The following is a 13,186-nucleotide window of genomic DNA, read 5'->3' on the forward strand; positions in this document are numbered from 1 at the left end:
GGTTCTGTTGTGATTCTTGTATGTTTTCTGCTTTTTGTGTGCGTGTGTGTCTCCTCCCCACTCTGCTTTTGATTCTGTCTGCCCTGCCAAGCTGAAATTGCTTCCTGTGGCTCAGAGCCACCCAGCTGGAAAAGCAGCTTGGAGGGAAGGGTCCAAATATGACCTCTCTGTCTTTGAGGTCCTCTCTCACCTCTGACCCAGATCAGTGTTGATTGGCTAAGAGCCTTAAGTCCCCCCACAGATGCTGAGATGAGTTATGTCTGTGTGTGGATCTAAGTCCAAAATGAACTTAATGTGTTCATCTAAATATAGTCAGTATCTCTCTGTCAGCCATGGAGGTTGGATTTGAGGACATTGTTGCTTCCTAAAAAAAGGAGCTGGTTTTATAGGCTTGCGGTTGTTTGCTGTGGTACAGACACAATTAAGCTGAAACCGTCTGACTGCTCTAGACAACACAATGCATCACCACTAGTTTAAAGAACAGTTAAAGGACATTCTTATAAACTGCACTTGTGCTCTGCAGGGAGCCCAGCCCAGAAAACATTGCCTCATTAAGTTGCGGAGAACTTTTAAATAAAAAGAAACAAACTTACCATTTGCTTTTTTGTGTTTTAGAGTTTTCAGTGAGGCTACATGGATCTAATTACTTTCAAAGTTAAATATTCTCCAGTTAAAAGTTTGAATCAGCAGCATAAAAACTCTTCATCTTGTTTTGCAGAGAAATATAATTAAATCAACAGACTGAATCTTTGTTTAATATAAAGAAAGTCCCTCACACACACACAATTTTCTCCAGATCTGCTGGGTCTAATTGGCAGACAGCACCGACCCCAACAATTTAAGTGATTCAGATTTGCTGAGTGGAGGCTTTCCAGAGAGTGTGTCAATTCAATAGCCCGAAACCAGGCTGAGTGGAATGATTTAAATAGTTGTTGATAGAAATAATTTAAGCAGGGAGGCATGCCTGTCACGCCAAGTCCAGTTTTAATGTGTGATCTTGAGTTAAATTGAATCTGCCTGTGAAGATGAATAGATTTCTTAAAAGGCAATAATTATCAATCTGACCTCATAAGAAATGCCAGTTTAAAGAACAAGCTTTAATCAAACAACTATAGCAAAATGTGTATACCTACAATAATACCTTTTAATACTTATTAACACTCTTGTGTATATGTGAACATGAACATATTTATTTCTGTTCATGACAGCCCTTCAGACTCTACATAACTGGCAGGAACCAGTGACCCACTGGCTCCTACCAGTGGGTCACCAGAGTTTTTGTTGATGTGTGCTGTAATTTTATCCTCATCTGTGTCACCACAGTGATCAGCAGCAGCCGCAGAAGGAGGAGGGTAACAATAAACCTCATCAGCTCAGGAGGCAAACCTGCCTTCATTAGAATTAATTTCCCCCTCAGCCTCTCCTAGTGCTCTCTTAAAAGTGGGATAAATCGTCTTAAGAGACATCTCGCAAAGTCATATTCACCAGCAAAGTTTGTCCTTAGTTTTAAGGAGAAAGCTGTTTAAGCAGTCTGTGTCTGTGTTTTATACACTGTAACATGTCTCTGTATAGCATCAGTGAACAATGATTGGCTCCACTGGACTTACTGGGCTTTGCACTACACTTTGCGTTTCCTGAGCCGTTCTCTTTTATCAAGGTTTGTTAAACGTGTAAATAAATAAAATGTATTCCAACCATGCAATGTTTCAAGACAAGCTCCCGGCAAAAAGTGCAGATAATGTCTAAATCAACTGTTAGAAAAATTATAGGGAGTAAATTCTTGGTAGCATTAAGCACAAAAGTTAATGTCACCAAATTTTCACAGTAAAGGCCTACAACTGCCTTCACATTAAAATGTAATTATTGTGATGTAGATGCAAGAGGTGGTATTATCAGTGATAGCTTTACATCTGTTAAATTACCCCTGTAAATAAATGGAGCAGAACAGAAAACTGTATCTATGTGGTTTGGTGACATTTGGCTGATAATTTGATCCATTTAAAGAAATAGTTTGACACTTTGGGGAATACCCAGAAAATACAAAGAAAACAAATAAGCATAATCAACTATTCCATTAATAAGGTCATTGTTGGCCCTGATACGGTGAGTCCCTGCTCATCATCAGTACTTATCTGTGACAAACTCATATAGTCGGAGCCTATCCTAGCATGCATTGAATGAAAGACAATCTTGATCAAGTTGCCAGTTCACTACAGGTAGAATATCTTAAGGTAGACAGTCAGTCAAACTCACATCCATACATCTGAGCGATTTAGAGCCTCAGGTCCAGCTGGGAATCATTCTTACTGTGAGATACTAATCACAGAGAGCAGTTGAAAGATATATCCTAGGGTGCGCTGGAACACATCTTCAGTGAGGGTTCCTGAGGTCGTCAGGTGTTTCGGGTCTTTTAACATCATACACCCTCGCTCAGGCAGACCAGCCAGGGCTGATCAGACCCCGACTTGTGTCCCAGAGCATTGGCCCACAGGTCACTCCTCCCGATCCAAAGCCATCTGGAGGCCCTCTCTGCGGCTTCAATGGTGGATTTTATGGCCTTTCTCTTTGCAGCTCCAGTGATGCCAAGTAGGGGGAAGACCTTGCACAGTAAGCTGCCAGCAAAGTTTCTACATCTCACTTCGACGGGCTCACAGCAAGCCTCCATGCCTCTCAACCGATACTGCTACACCAGCTCCTGGTACTTGGACTGCTTCCACTCATTTGCCTCCTCTATGCTGTTTTCCTAGGGAACTGTCACCTCTATAAGGAGCGCTTCTTACAGGCTGATGTTAGCGTCACGTCTAGCCTCAACGAACTTGTTATAATGTGGTCTGGCAACTAGAGCTGCCTCCCCAAGTCCATTTGCAGCTCCAAGTCTGATGCAGAGGTGAGTGGACTGGCTGCTGAACTGGGCTGTGCTCTAGGCTGCTCTCCAGCCCTAACAAAAGCCCTCCAAAGCTGTGTTAGCCATAGATTTGGAGATGGCCTCTGCAACCGACTTCAGCACCTGGTCGTGTCGCCAGTAGTAGTGGCCCACCCCCAGGGCTGTTGGGCAGCTGCTGAGGATGTGCTCCAGGGAACCTTCTCCGGGGCACTGAGGACATGCTGGAGTATCACTCTTACCCCAGACGTGGAGATTTGCTGGGCTGGTTAGGACATCATAAACACCTTGGACCATTAACTTGATTCGCTTGGGGTTCTGCCTGCCAGATGTCAGACCAGGTAATCTTCTGCTCCAGCGCACCCTGCCAACTAGTCCATGCTCCCTGCTGCCGCATGCTCACCATCCTGCTGGTCCATTCCTCCTTGACTCCTGCCCGCAACTCCTCCAGGACCAGACGGCGTTTGTCCTTGCCATGGGCCTTGTCATAGCAAGGTTGTGGAATGGCTCCCAGCCCTGCCCGTCCTGTTCCCACTGTGCCCAACAAAGCACTGTGTCTCAGCCGAGACTCAGCCATCTTCAGGCCTTCCTGGGCTCTCCACTTCCTGCCTATTCGCACAATAATGCCTCCTGAAGACACTCTGGAGTCCCTGGAATCCTGATAAAGCAGTGCTTCTCTTATGCAGGAAACCCTGAACTCCTCTTCGAGGCTACTGATCGAGAGCTGGAGTTTATTGGTTCTCCTGTACAGTGCTGCACTGCTCAGGCTACGTAGCAGATCTAGTCATCTGCAGAGGTAGCTGCTGATCTTCCTCTCCAGGGTCTTGACTGTTAACAGTGTTACCTCATACACCAGCAGAGGCCTGAGGACTCAAGCTAGGATACCAAGTTGGTAGATCCAAGCCTTGAACCTACCAGGGTAAGCCAGACTTGTCTACCGTGGTTAGCCAAGTCTCAAGCTCCTTGATGGTTGCTTGGATTGCAGTTGCATCCCTGAGGCTACAGTCAAAGACCTTGTCTAGGTTCTTGAATGGTCTCTTGGTGATGGATGGGATTGCAACGCCATCCAAAAAGAAGCAAAACTTGTCCACCATTTTCCCTTTCTTCAACACCATGGCCCTGGATTTGGTTGGTATGAAACTCATCCTTGCCCACAAGATCAGCTTTTCCAGGCCTCCGATCATCCACCTAGCACCTTGCACTAATCACTCACAGAATCTTTCAAAGGATTCTGAGGAGCTCTGGGCAGCACTTGTACACTTTATAGGGTACTCCACTGGGTCCTGGAGCTGAGCTAGCTCTGGCTGCAGTAACCACCTCTTGGACTTCCGTTAAGGTGGGCTCTCTGGTGTTCAACTCCACTGTAGGATGTGGTATGTCCAAGAGGGCTCTGAGGGGCCCTAGCTCCTGCTCTCTATCAAGGTCACTCAGGGTGTTGTGCAGGAAGTGGTTCGTCTCCTCCTTGGAGTAGACACGACGGCCACTGCGCTTCTGCCCTAGCGGCTGCTTAATGAATCCAAATGGATTGGCAATAAAGGCAGTTTGCTTCCTGGCTCTCTCTCTCCTCCGTCTGCTGTGCCATTCTGCTCTGCGCAAGGTTGTGAGTTTTCTTCCTGATGATATTATTCCGGAGCTCGGCCAGTGGTGATTTCTCCTCCTCTAGGGTGTAGTTGATTCTGGTTGTCTTGCACATACTTTTCTCAGTTAGTGTTCTTTATTTATGACTTGATCTGAGGTCAGATTATTTGGGCAGTTAGTAAAGGACTTTTGTTTAAGTTGTCATGTTCAGTATCAATCATAAAACTAATGTCCTGCTTTTAAAATGTGACTCATTTTTAAAGAATAGCTTCTTACTGACACACGCTTTCTGATTTACACTGTCACTCAGAAAGTGTGTTGACAGTGCATCAAACCTTTTTAGGCCACAAGAATAGAGCCTCCCTCCTGACCAGCTTCTTATCTTCGCTTTGTTTCTGTCACCATGTCTGCCTGATCCATCAGTTTTTTTCCCTCTGTCTCTTTCATTTCTCTTGTTGAAAGCCCTTTCATTTCCATCTGGTGATGACGAAATTCATTTTGAGGCCTGCGCTCTTTTGACATGAGGTTCTTGCTCTCAGGCTACCAAAGGCGATACACACTGCCTCCACAATGGCTTTTTCATTGCATCTCTTACCTTCAGAGAGCGGGATTCAATCAACAGCCTTTGTAACTGACCTTACATGATAAACAGGATACTGGGAGTCATATGTCATTTAAAGATTTGACTGACAATTCAACCTCATGATTTTAAAATCATTTTGAACATTTCAAATATTTGTGTTTTTCAGATGGAACTGATCAGCCTTGTCTTTTTGAACGAGTAGTTCATTCTTTTTTTTTGGTGACATTTTTACAGTTAAATGAAATCCAGTTCCACACTGACTACATGTTGAACTGTCTTTGAGAAAGACATTGAACTCCAAATTGCTCCACATGAGTGTGTATGATGATCATGTTAGAATGCTAATTAGCACTAAACACAAAGTACAGCCAAGGCTGAAGGGGATATCATTAATTTAGCGAGTATTTGGTCATAAACCGAGGTATTGGACAAACTAGATGCTAGATGAAAAGATAAGGGATCGCCAAAGTGTTTATAATTCATCTTGCAGGGAACACGAATGTCCGTCAAAAAAAATCATGGCAATCCATCCAGCAGTTATTGAGATATTTCAGTCTGGACTAAAGTGGTGGACAGACTTACCGACAGTGCCATCCTTAGAGCCATGCCTCTAACATGGCTAAAAACTGCTCAGGAATGATGTGTTTTTACCAAAATTAAAGGGCCAGTTTACATATTTAGTTTCACTGAGGCAGCTTTTGGAATTTGAAAACATTCAAAGGTGATCCCAAAGTGATTCCAAAGTGCCCTCACATGCTTAACAACTGACTTTTAGCTGATCCAAAATATTTTCCACAAAGATGTTTCATCAGACTGGATCTTTGTTCTCAGTGAATCACCATGGTGGTATCGGATAGCAGTGTAATACCAAAGTAATACTTTTTTGTGGTGGTAATAAAAGGTAAATTGAAGATGTGCATTATAGATGCATTACAGATTCACTCTGTATATACAGGGGTCATCTGTATAACATCCCTGATCTTATTGGTAGCTTTAATGCAGGTGTATTGACCTGATTCAGAGCCAGTCTGTCCTTCCTCCTGTCCTGTCAGTCAAAACAAGAGCTGACTGAAGGAGGCATACCGTATATCTACTGTCAACACAGTAGTCATTCAGTTGCAATCCTGTGGTCAGTGGTCAGAGTCCATGCACTGATATCTGGGCATGTATGTTCATACGAATGGGCCCCACCCAGAGTGATCGCCCATGGGGAATAATGGACAGAAGGGTCAGAGAGAAATGCTTGCACTAACTTACTTTTGGGGCTATTTATAGAGAGGTACACACACGACAGGAGGCAGTGTTGAGGGCGACTGTCAATTATTTATCGACACTCTGTATGTCAGCTGTGTGTACTACTTTGACTTTTTTACTCATTCAGTTACTAAATAACACTCTCTTTACTCTCGTTGTATCTCCATCTGTCTATATCAATAAACACATATATGCAGTGTTTTTACGCCTGCCCCATATGTATCTGTCTTTCCTCCCACATCTCTCTCTATTACAATCACCACGGGGTTTAGGTGCTGTTGGGTCTTGTTTTCAATCACCCCACTATAGTGCTTTTTCCAGCAGAAGCGCATGTCCATCCCTGTGTGTTTCCACGGCTTGTTTAAATTATTCACATCAGGACCATTACTGGGAAAACTCATCCCCCCTTTATAATCTACCTCCCCCTTCCCTGAAAACCCATCAGGATGAGACAGGTGGTCTGTGAGGATGGGGTGTACATTTCCTGGATATTTAGCACAGTGGAGTGAGAGTGCCTGAGTTCCTTTACAATGGATCTACTTGCAAAGATGAATCACTTCCAGCACTATTTTTTGGGTGAATTATTGAAAGCCTCCCCAATGGAACAGAGTGCACCCTTAATCTGTGCAATTTCAGGCTTTAATACTGAAGTACAGATGACCAAGAGTCAACAGTCTTGGATTTAAATGAGACTTAAAGGCAAGTGAGCTGCTTATCTGTGTGTCTGCATCCTCTGCTGAAACGGATGATAATAATAGTAAATGCAGTGCTTTTTCCATGGCTGCCAAATGTTTTTAATAACATTGACCTTACTGTGGTAACGTCCTCTGATTTACAGCATGAGCATTTGTTTTTACCACTCTTATTTAGTCATTATTGCGCTAATATTAATATTAATTTTGGCACTATTTGGAAATAAGAATCCTTAAGTTTAGGGAAGAATCTTTATTGTCAGTGTGAATAACTATTTAGAAACAATATTCCCATTAAAATACCTTCATATCAGCTGGTATTCACTGTTGTTTGAAGAAAATGACCCTCTTCAGAAAGCTGTCTGTTTTTCATTAGCCAGCTGCACAACAATATGCTTATCATGTTTAGTTTTCTCCATCACTCTGGCCCCTTTCTGGTCGTTTTTCAGTCAACTTAAAAATCACAGTGAACTCTGGCCTCCTACTGACAGCGCTGAGCCAGTGGCCAGGCTCAATCCTACTACTCAGTTGCATGCCGTATCTTTGTCAGTTATCTAAATCCTATAAATCAATTACAGCATGCTAAGGTGCCAGGGTGAGGGATTTGAGTTTTAATTTTCTCTGTGCTCCTCGGGCACTGGCACAAGCCCCTCTCCTGGCGCTGAGGTTTATGGATTAAGCAGAGGTAAGACAGTTCTCTGGCTCGACATATCTTTGATATTAGCAGTTGTACATTTTTGTGTTTATATTTGTCCACATTACTTTTTCAAATATGAGTTGCCCTGGTTTTAGTTCCATTTCTTTTTAAGATATTTTCGTCAGTCTTAAATTAACACTTGCCAGTGTTCCTAACAATAACGTGCTTGAAAACAGTTGTAAGTCCCATTATAGCAAACTGCCAGTTTAAGAAAAATGTGTTGTTATATGTATAGAAAATGTTCAAATAGAAAATTGGAAATCAAACTCTGGTGACTGCAGTTGATGAAGCACTTAAAATGTGTAAAAAAAATAATTTTATGTTGTCTAGTGTCACAAAGAGCTGATGAAGAAATAACTGATTAAAAACATTATTAGTAATATTAGACAGCAAATGAACCTTATGTTATGAGTAATGACAAACAGGTAGAGACAAGTAAAAAAAGAGATGTCTTGTACAGGAGTATACCAGGAGGATCGCTATGTCACACTAAATGAACAGCAGAATAGGATACAAGCACACTAGACTGCAGTTTTAACTTCTTTTGACTGATTAATCAGAGAAGATCTGCACACTCAGTTGTTTGGTCCACACCAGAGTTGGACCAAAAACTTTCACAGCAGCCCAAACGAAACCGCACTGAACAGGCAAACACAACAGAGTTCGTTTTAACTGAACCAAACGGGGTAGGCATGAAGATACCATAATTTATTGGAGTTTTAATTACGCTTGTCCCCCTTCACTGTCAGACAACTTTACACACAGATGCTCCTGCACTAGAAACTCTAACCACTTTTACTACTACCTAAGTTAGATCAGCACTAGTCCCAGAGGGGGACCTGCAGCTAAAAGGTACCTCTGCCCAGACTGACCCTAAAATACCCCAGGTAGGACCCAAGACAAAGTCCTACTACACCAATGCAAAAGGGAGCCACATGCTACTACAAAATACCGTGATGTTAAGTAACTGGTATAAACAGAAGAACTGAGCTCTTCCCCTTCCAAAATGGTTGGGAATAGCTTTTCCAAAAACAACAAAACAATCTACAATAAGCTCCTCCAAGACAAACCTGCCACTATGTCTGCTAGAATTCAGGAGGTGTGGGTGTGAGAGAAATCTCTCTCTCTCTCTCTCTCTCTCTCTCTCTCTCTCTCTCTCTCTCTCTCTTCCCCAAACTAACGTGTGTGTGTGTGTGTGTGTGTGTGTGTGTGTGTGTGTGTGTGTGTGTGTGTGTGTGTGTGTGTGTGTGTGTGTGTGTGTGTGTGTGTGTGTGTGTGTATGCACTATAGGCTACAAGTTTACAAACAAAGACAAAAACAAAAAATCAGCTATGTTTCAGTGTGTGTGCACTGTCTATAGACATTGTACAATGTATTCAGAAGAAGAAGAAGACTGGAGCTAAGTATAAAAAAGTTAAATTTCACACCCTGTGCTTTTCCCATTTTTTCTCCCTTGTGGTAATAGCCGTCTGCTGGTCCGACCTGACTCTAAAAATAGCTTCTCAGATTTTTTTTTCCCTCTGTTGCCTCCCTGTTTTGTTGCATTTTTATCAGTTTGAAGTTGGCATATTTTTCACCCAATTGCAAAGATAGCATCTCAATTTCAGAATGGCACATGGCCACCCTTGAGATGGACCCCTGTTCTGTTGGGGTTGCTTAACAACCTGTAAAATAATTTCTTAGACCAGCAGCAGTTACTCTATGGAGATTGCTATCTGGCCACGATCAGTTAGATGATTGAGGCCTTATCAGAATTACATGTCAGCGAGCATGTAACCTGTTGCACTTTCTCACTATGCTTAAATGTCCATATCGTCAACAGCCACTGTTAACACACAACTGACGCCTTGCAGTCTATTGATATGGCAGAGCTGGGCATTTTTTTCTGAGAAGTGATAATACCAACTGTGTCTGCACTTGATGGCCTGAATGTTGCTTAGTTATCTCTACATAAAGATAGCAATGGAATCCATTACCAAGCATGTGGTGGAGAAAAGGGAGTGAAAGAGTCTGAGGGTTTATATTTTACCCTCTTTCACATAATTCCTGACCTTACATTGCATGTTTTACATGAACCAGTAACAAGTTCAGCTGGGTTTGAACCTCCCATTTTGATAGTCCTGACGTTTCGTGGTAGACATTGAAAAAGCAACTGTAACACCCTGACATCCGTGCAAAGAGGAAAGAGTGAGAGAGGAGTTAGAGGTTGTCTTTGTACATGCCTGTTGAAGAACAGAGCAACAGGAAGCTAAGGTTTCAGTCCCGCACTCAGTCTTTCCAAAGCTCACAAGCTTTTAAAAGAATAGACTCTGGATTTGAAATGGTGGTGAACTGTAAAGGACTCTCCTGTCTCTCTGTCTGTGTCCATCTCACACTGATTTCCCAGATGCGCACACACATGCCCTCCACTTCCCTCTCTACTCTAGAAATTCTAAGCCTCCTTTTAGCTCTGTGTAAGCAGAGGTCATGGTTGAGCTGCTAGCCTGGGAACAGTGGCAGCCAGTACGGGACCTGGAGCTAGAAATCGGAGGAATAGTAAACAGAGAGAGAGTGTGTGTCAACAGAGAAGGCTTGGAAAGTGCATTTCCGTTTGGCACAGCTAGCCTGCTGTGAAAGCAAAGTTGAAATGATATGATGACTTAATGCATTCTCAAGTACCTGACTTTTACACCAGGCTATTGTGAGATTGATAGTGTGCGAGCGGAGAAATACTAACAAAGTGCTTGTATGCAACATTATGGCCTTTTAAGCAGAACCACTTGGTTACTGAAAGAATGTTTTTCAGGACATTTTCCTGGCTGGTAAGCTGTGAAATGGAGCTGGAACTGTCCAGAGATATCCAATACTATATCAACTGATACAGTATGATTAACTTAACTTTTAGCAGTTTTCAGTTTTAGTCCTCTGCACAGCCATTTCACAAAGACATTTTCTGAAATAAACTCGTGTTTTCTTGCTGGGAGTTAGATGACAAGATTGATACCTTTCTTTTGACTGTACAGGAAATACTAAGCTACTGTGAGCAACCGGCTAGCAGTGCTAACTAGCTAATGTATAAAAATAGCCTGACTATCGAAAAGTAACAACTCCACCTACCAGCACCTCTAAAGCTCACAAATTAACACGCTATATCTTGTTTGTTTACTGCATGCAAAAAATGAACTGTAAAATTGTTTATGTCACAGACTATGAAGCTAAGCTAACCGGCTATTGATGCTAGCTTCATATTTACTGTACAGACATTAGAGTGGTATCAATCTTCTCAGCTAACTCTTGACAAGAAAGCAAATAAGTGTATTTCTCCAAAATGTCAAACTAACAATTTAGCAACAAAATACATTTTCCAATCCATCTTACTGTATGTTTTTTCGAATCAGATGATGGATAGCTCCAAACATTTGTGCACCATTATAACCAAGAATAGTGAATTTTATTAAAAATTTAACACTACATTATATAGGCCTTAAAAAAACATATTTATTGTTTTGTAAAACTGACGCAGAAGGCTATTCACTTAGTTCTGTGTCATTAATGCAAAGCAGTGGTTGTGAGACACTCCATGTGTATGCTATCCCACACATTTGTTTTGTGACATTGCAAGTCTTTTGGTGATCGGACTCTGTTTTTATTTTTTTTTATCTTTTCCCCTCTTCTTTTATCTTCATCCAAGGCCAGCTTGCTCTCTGTTGTAGGTGAGTAGATGAAAGCAAAAAGCAGGGGTTTCCCAGGGGGTTTTGTTTAGTTCAGTGCTTTCCACCACTTTTGAAAATCATTTTGTTGCCAAAGAGAAACAAAAATGTGCTAAGGCTGCATTCCATGGGAGCCTCTGTTACACTACTATTATGCACAGTATGAATTTATTCTCACAGTGACTCTTGACAAGTTGCGCAATGTATGATGGATCTCTGAAGAACGTGACAATGTGACAGCTCTGTGTTTATGGTTGGCCTCCTCTGTGCTGCAGGGCCCTGGTGGAGCCGAAGAGGTGCTGTCTCCAGATCCATCCCAGTCCCAGCTGCCCCAAGTCCAGCACAGCTTTGTCCAGGAACATTTCCAGGCCCAGTACAAGTGAGTCTCCTTTCTCGACATATCACACTCATACATTCCAGAAATCAAATCTGACAATTAGCAACAAAATAGCTAATTTGTTTGGTGTATTTTGGATCACAAAGAGATTTTTTTTCTTTACTAAACTGGTTACTAGCACTTTGTAGTGATATACAGAAACCCCCCAAAAGCAGACTTTTTACCACACTTTATTATCAACATTGCTCATGTAGTTGGATGTCCTTATGACTCCTATCAATAGGTCTTCCATTATTTACATAATATATATCTGTGAGCTGTGGTCTACTGGGAGTGGAGCATCATTCAGAGGTTGAGTCTATTTGCCAAACTTGTCTGTCCAATAGGAAACAACGAAATAATTTTTCTTTTTTTTTTTATTTTTGTCCGGTCTAAGAAAACAGTAAGAAGTTTGCACACCAGATTTGTTGCGAGGGCTTAAATGGAAAAAAAAGACATTACTTGGTGGTCATTTACTCACAGCTTTTTACAGTAATATTTTGGGGACTAAGATGAACCTCTCGGCTTCCCCCCTTTTTATATATCTTCTTGCTTTGCTGTTATCCAGGGAGTTTAAAATTCTGTGGCCAGTCCCTCTTGGTTCACATTATTCCATCCATTAGTTTACAACTTACATTAAAATCTATCTTTCTTACCCGTATAGGTCCCAGTCTATAATCAATTCCCTTACCCAATTAGCTGTAGTTTCAGTATCCAGCTCCTGATGTTGATGCAAAACCTCAGCACCATCAGGATCCCATCCATAAACCTTTGACCATACCGACTGTATATACAGGTCTAAGATTCATCACCAAAATCTGATTTATGCTTAATTAATAAAACTTTTTAAAAAGTAGTCCCTCCAGACTGAACTACTAATATCTTGTTTGTCTGTACCTTCCTCCATCTGCCAATTCCTCTGAAAATTGTCAGCTCTGTGTGACTGGCACTAATACATCTGTCGGAGCACATCTCTTAATTGCTACCCTCACTGTCAAATGTATCAGCTGTGAGACCTTGGGTGTGTCTAGACAGTATGCGGCAGTCTTAGCAGCCTGGCAGGCGAAATTTGTTCCCCTCTCCCAGTCAAATACTGTGCTAGCCAGGGACAGTGGTTGAGATGGTACAAAGGGAATATACAGTATATATACATGAATGGGTTGGTTAAGCACAAACTTTACGAAGGAACTCGAACATATAAAGTAAGTGTACAGTCTGAGTCTATTTTAACAATTTCAGAATTGCAGACACCATGCATCACAAGGGTTTGAGGTTTTAAGTGGAGATGAATGCTATGTTATCATTGCTGGAATAGATCTTTGAACAAATATCTCTTGACTTCTGTCCCTCTCTTTTTTCCTCCTTAGGCCCCACCACTGCCTGTGTAACACTTCACAATGCAATGTCCGATGTGATCCAGCATCTAGGGTTGACAG

The 13,186-nt window shown here is 42.0% G+C and overlaps 1 protein-coding gene across 2 annotated transcripts in view; it reads left to right on the forward strand.

Annotated features, from left to right (window-relative positions):
- The window catches only part of usp43b (ubiquitin specific peptidase 43b), a 75,447-nt gene that overhangs the window by 13,159 nt on the left and 49,102 nt on the right, over positions 1-13,186 (forward strand). For both annotated transcript variants that reach the window (XM_040123723.1, XM_040123722.1), the window contains exon 3: positions 11,650-11,753. In XM_040123723.1, coding sequence (XP_039979657.1) covers positions 11,650-11,753 — 104 coding nt within the window. The remainder of the gene's footprint in view (positions 1-11,649; positions 11,754-13,186) is intronic.

Source organism: Xiphias gladius, chromosome 3 (assembly GCF_016859285.1).
Source record: "Xiphias gladius isolate SHS-SW01 ecotype Sanya breed wild chromosome 3, ASM1685928v1, whole genome shotgun sequence".
In the NCBI taxonomy this organism is placed as follows: Eukaryota; Metazoa; Chordata; class Actinopteri; order Istiophoriformes; family Xiphiidae; genus Xiphias; species Xiphias gladius.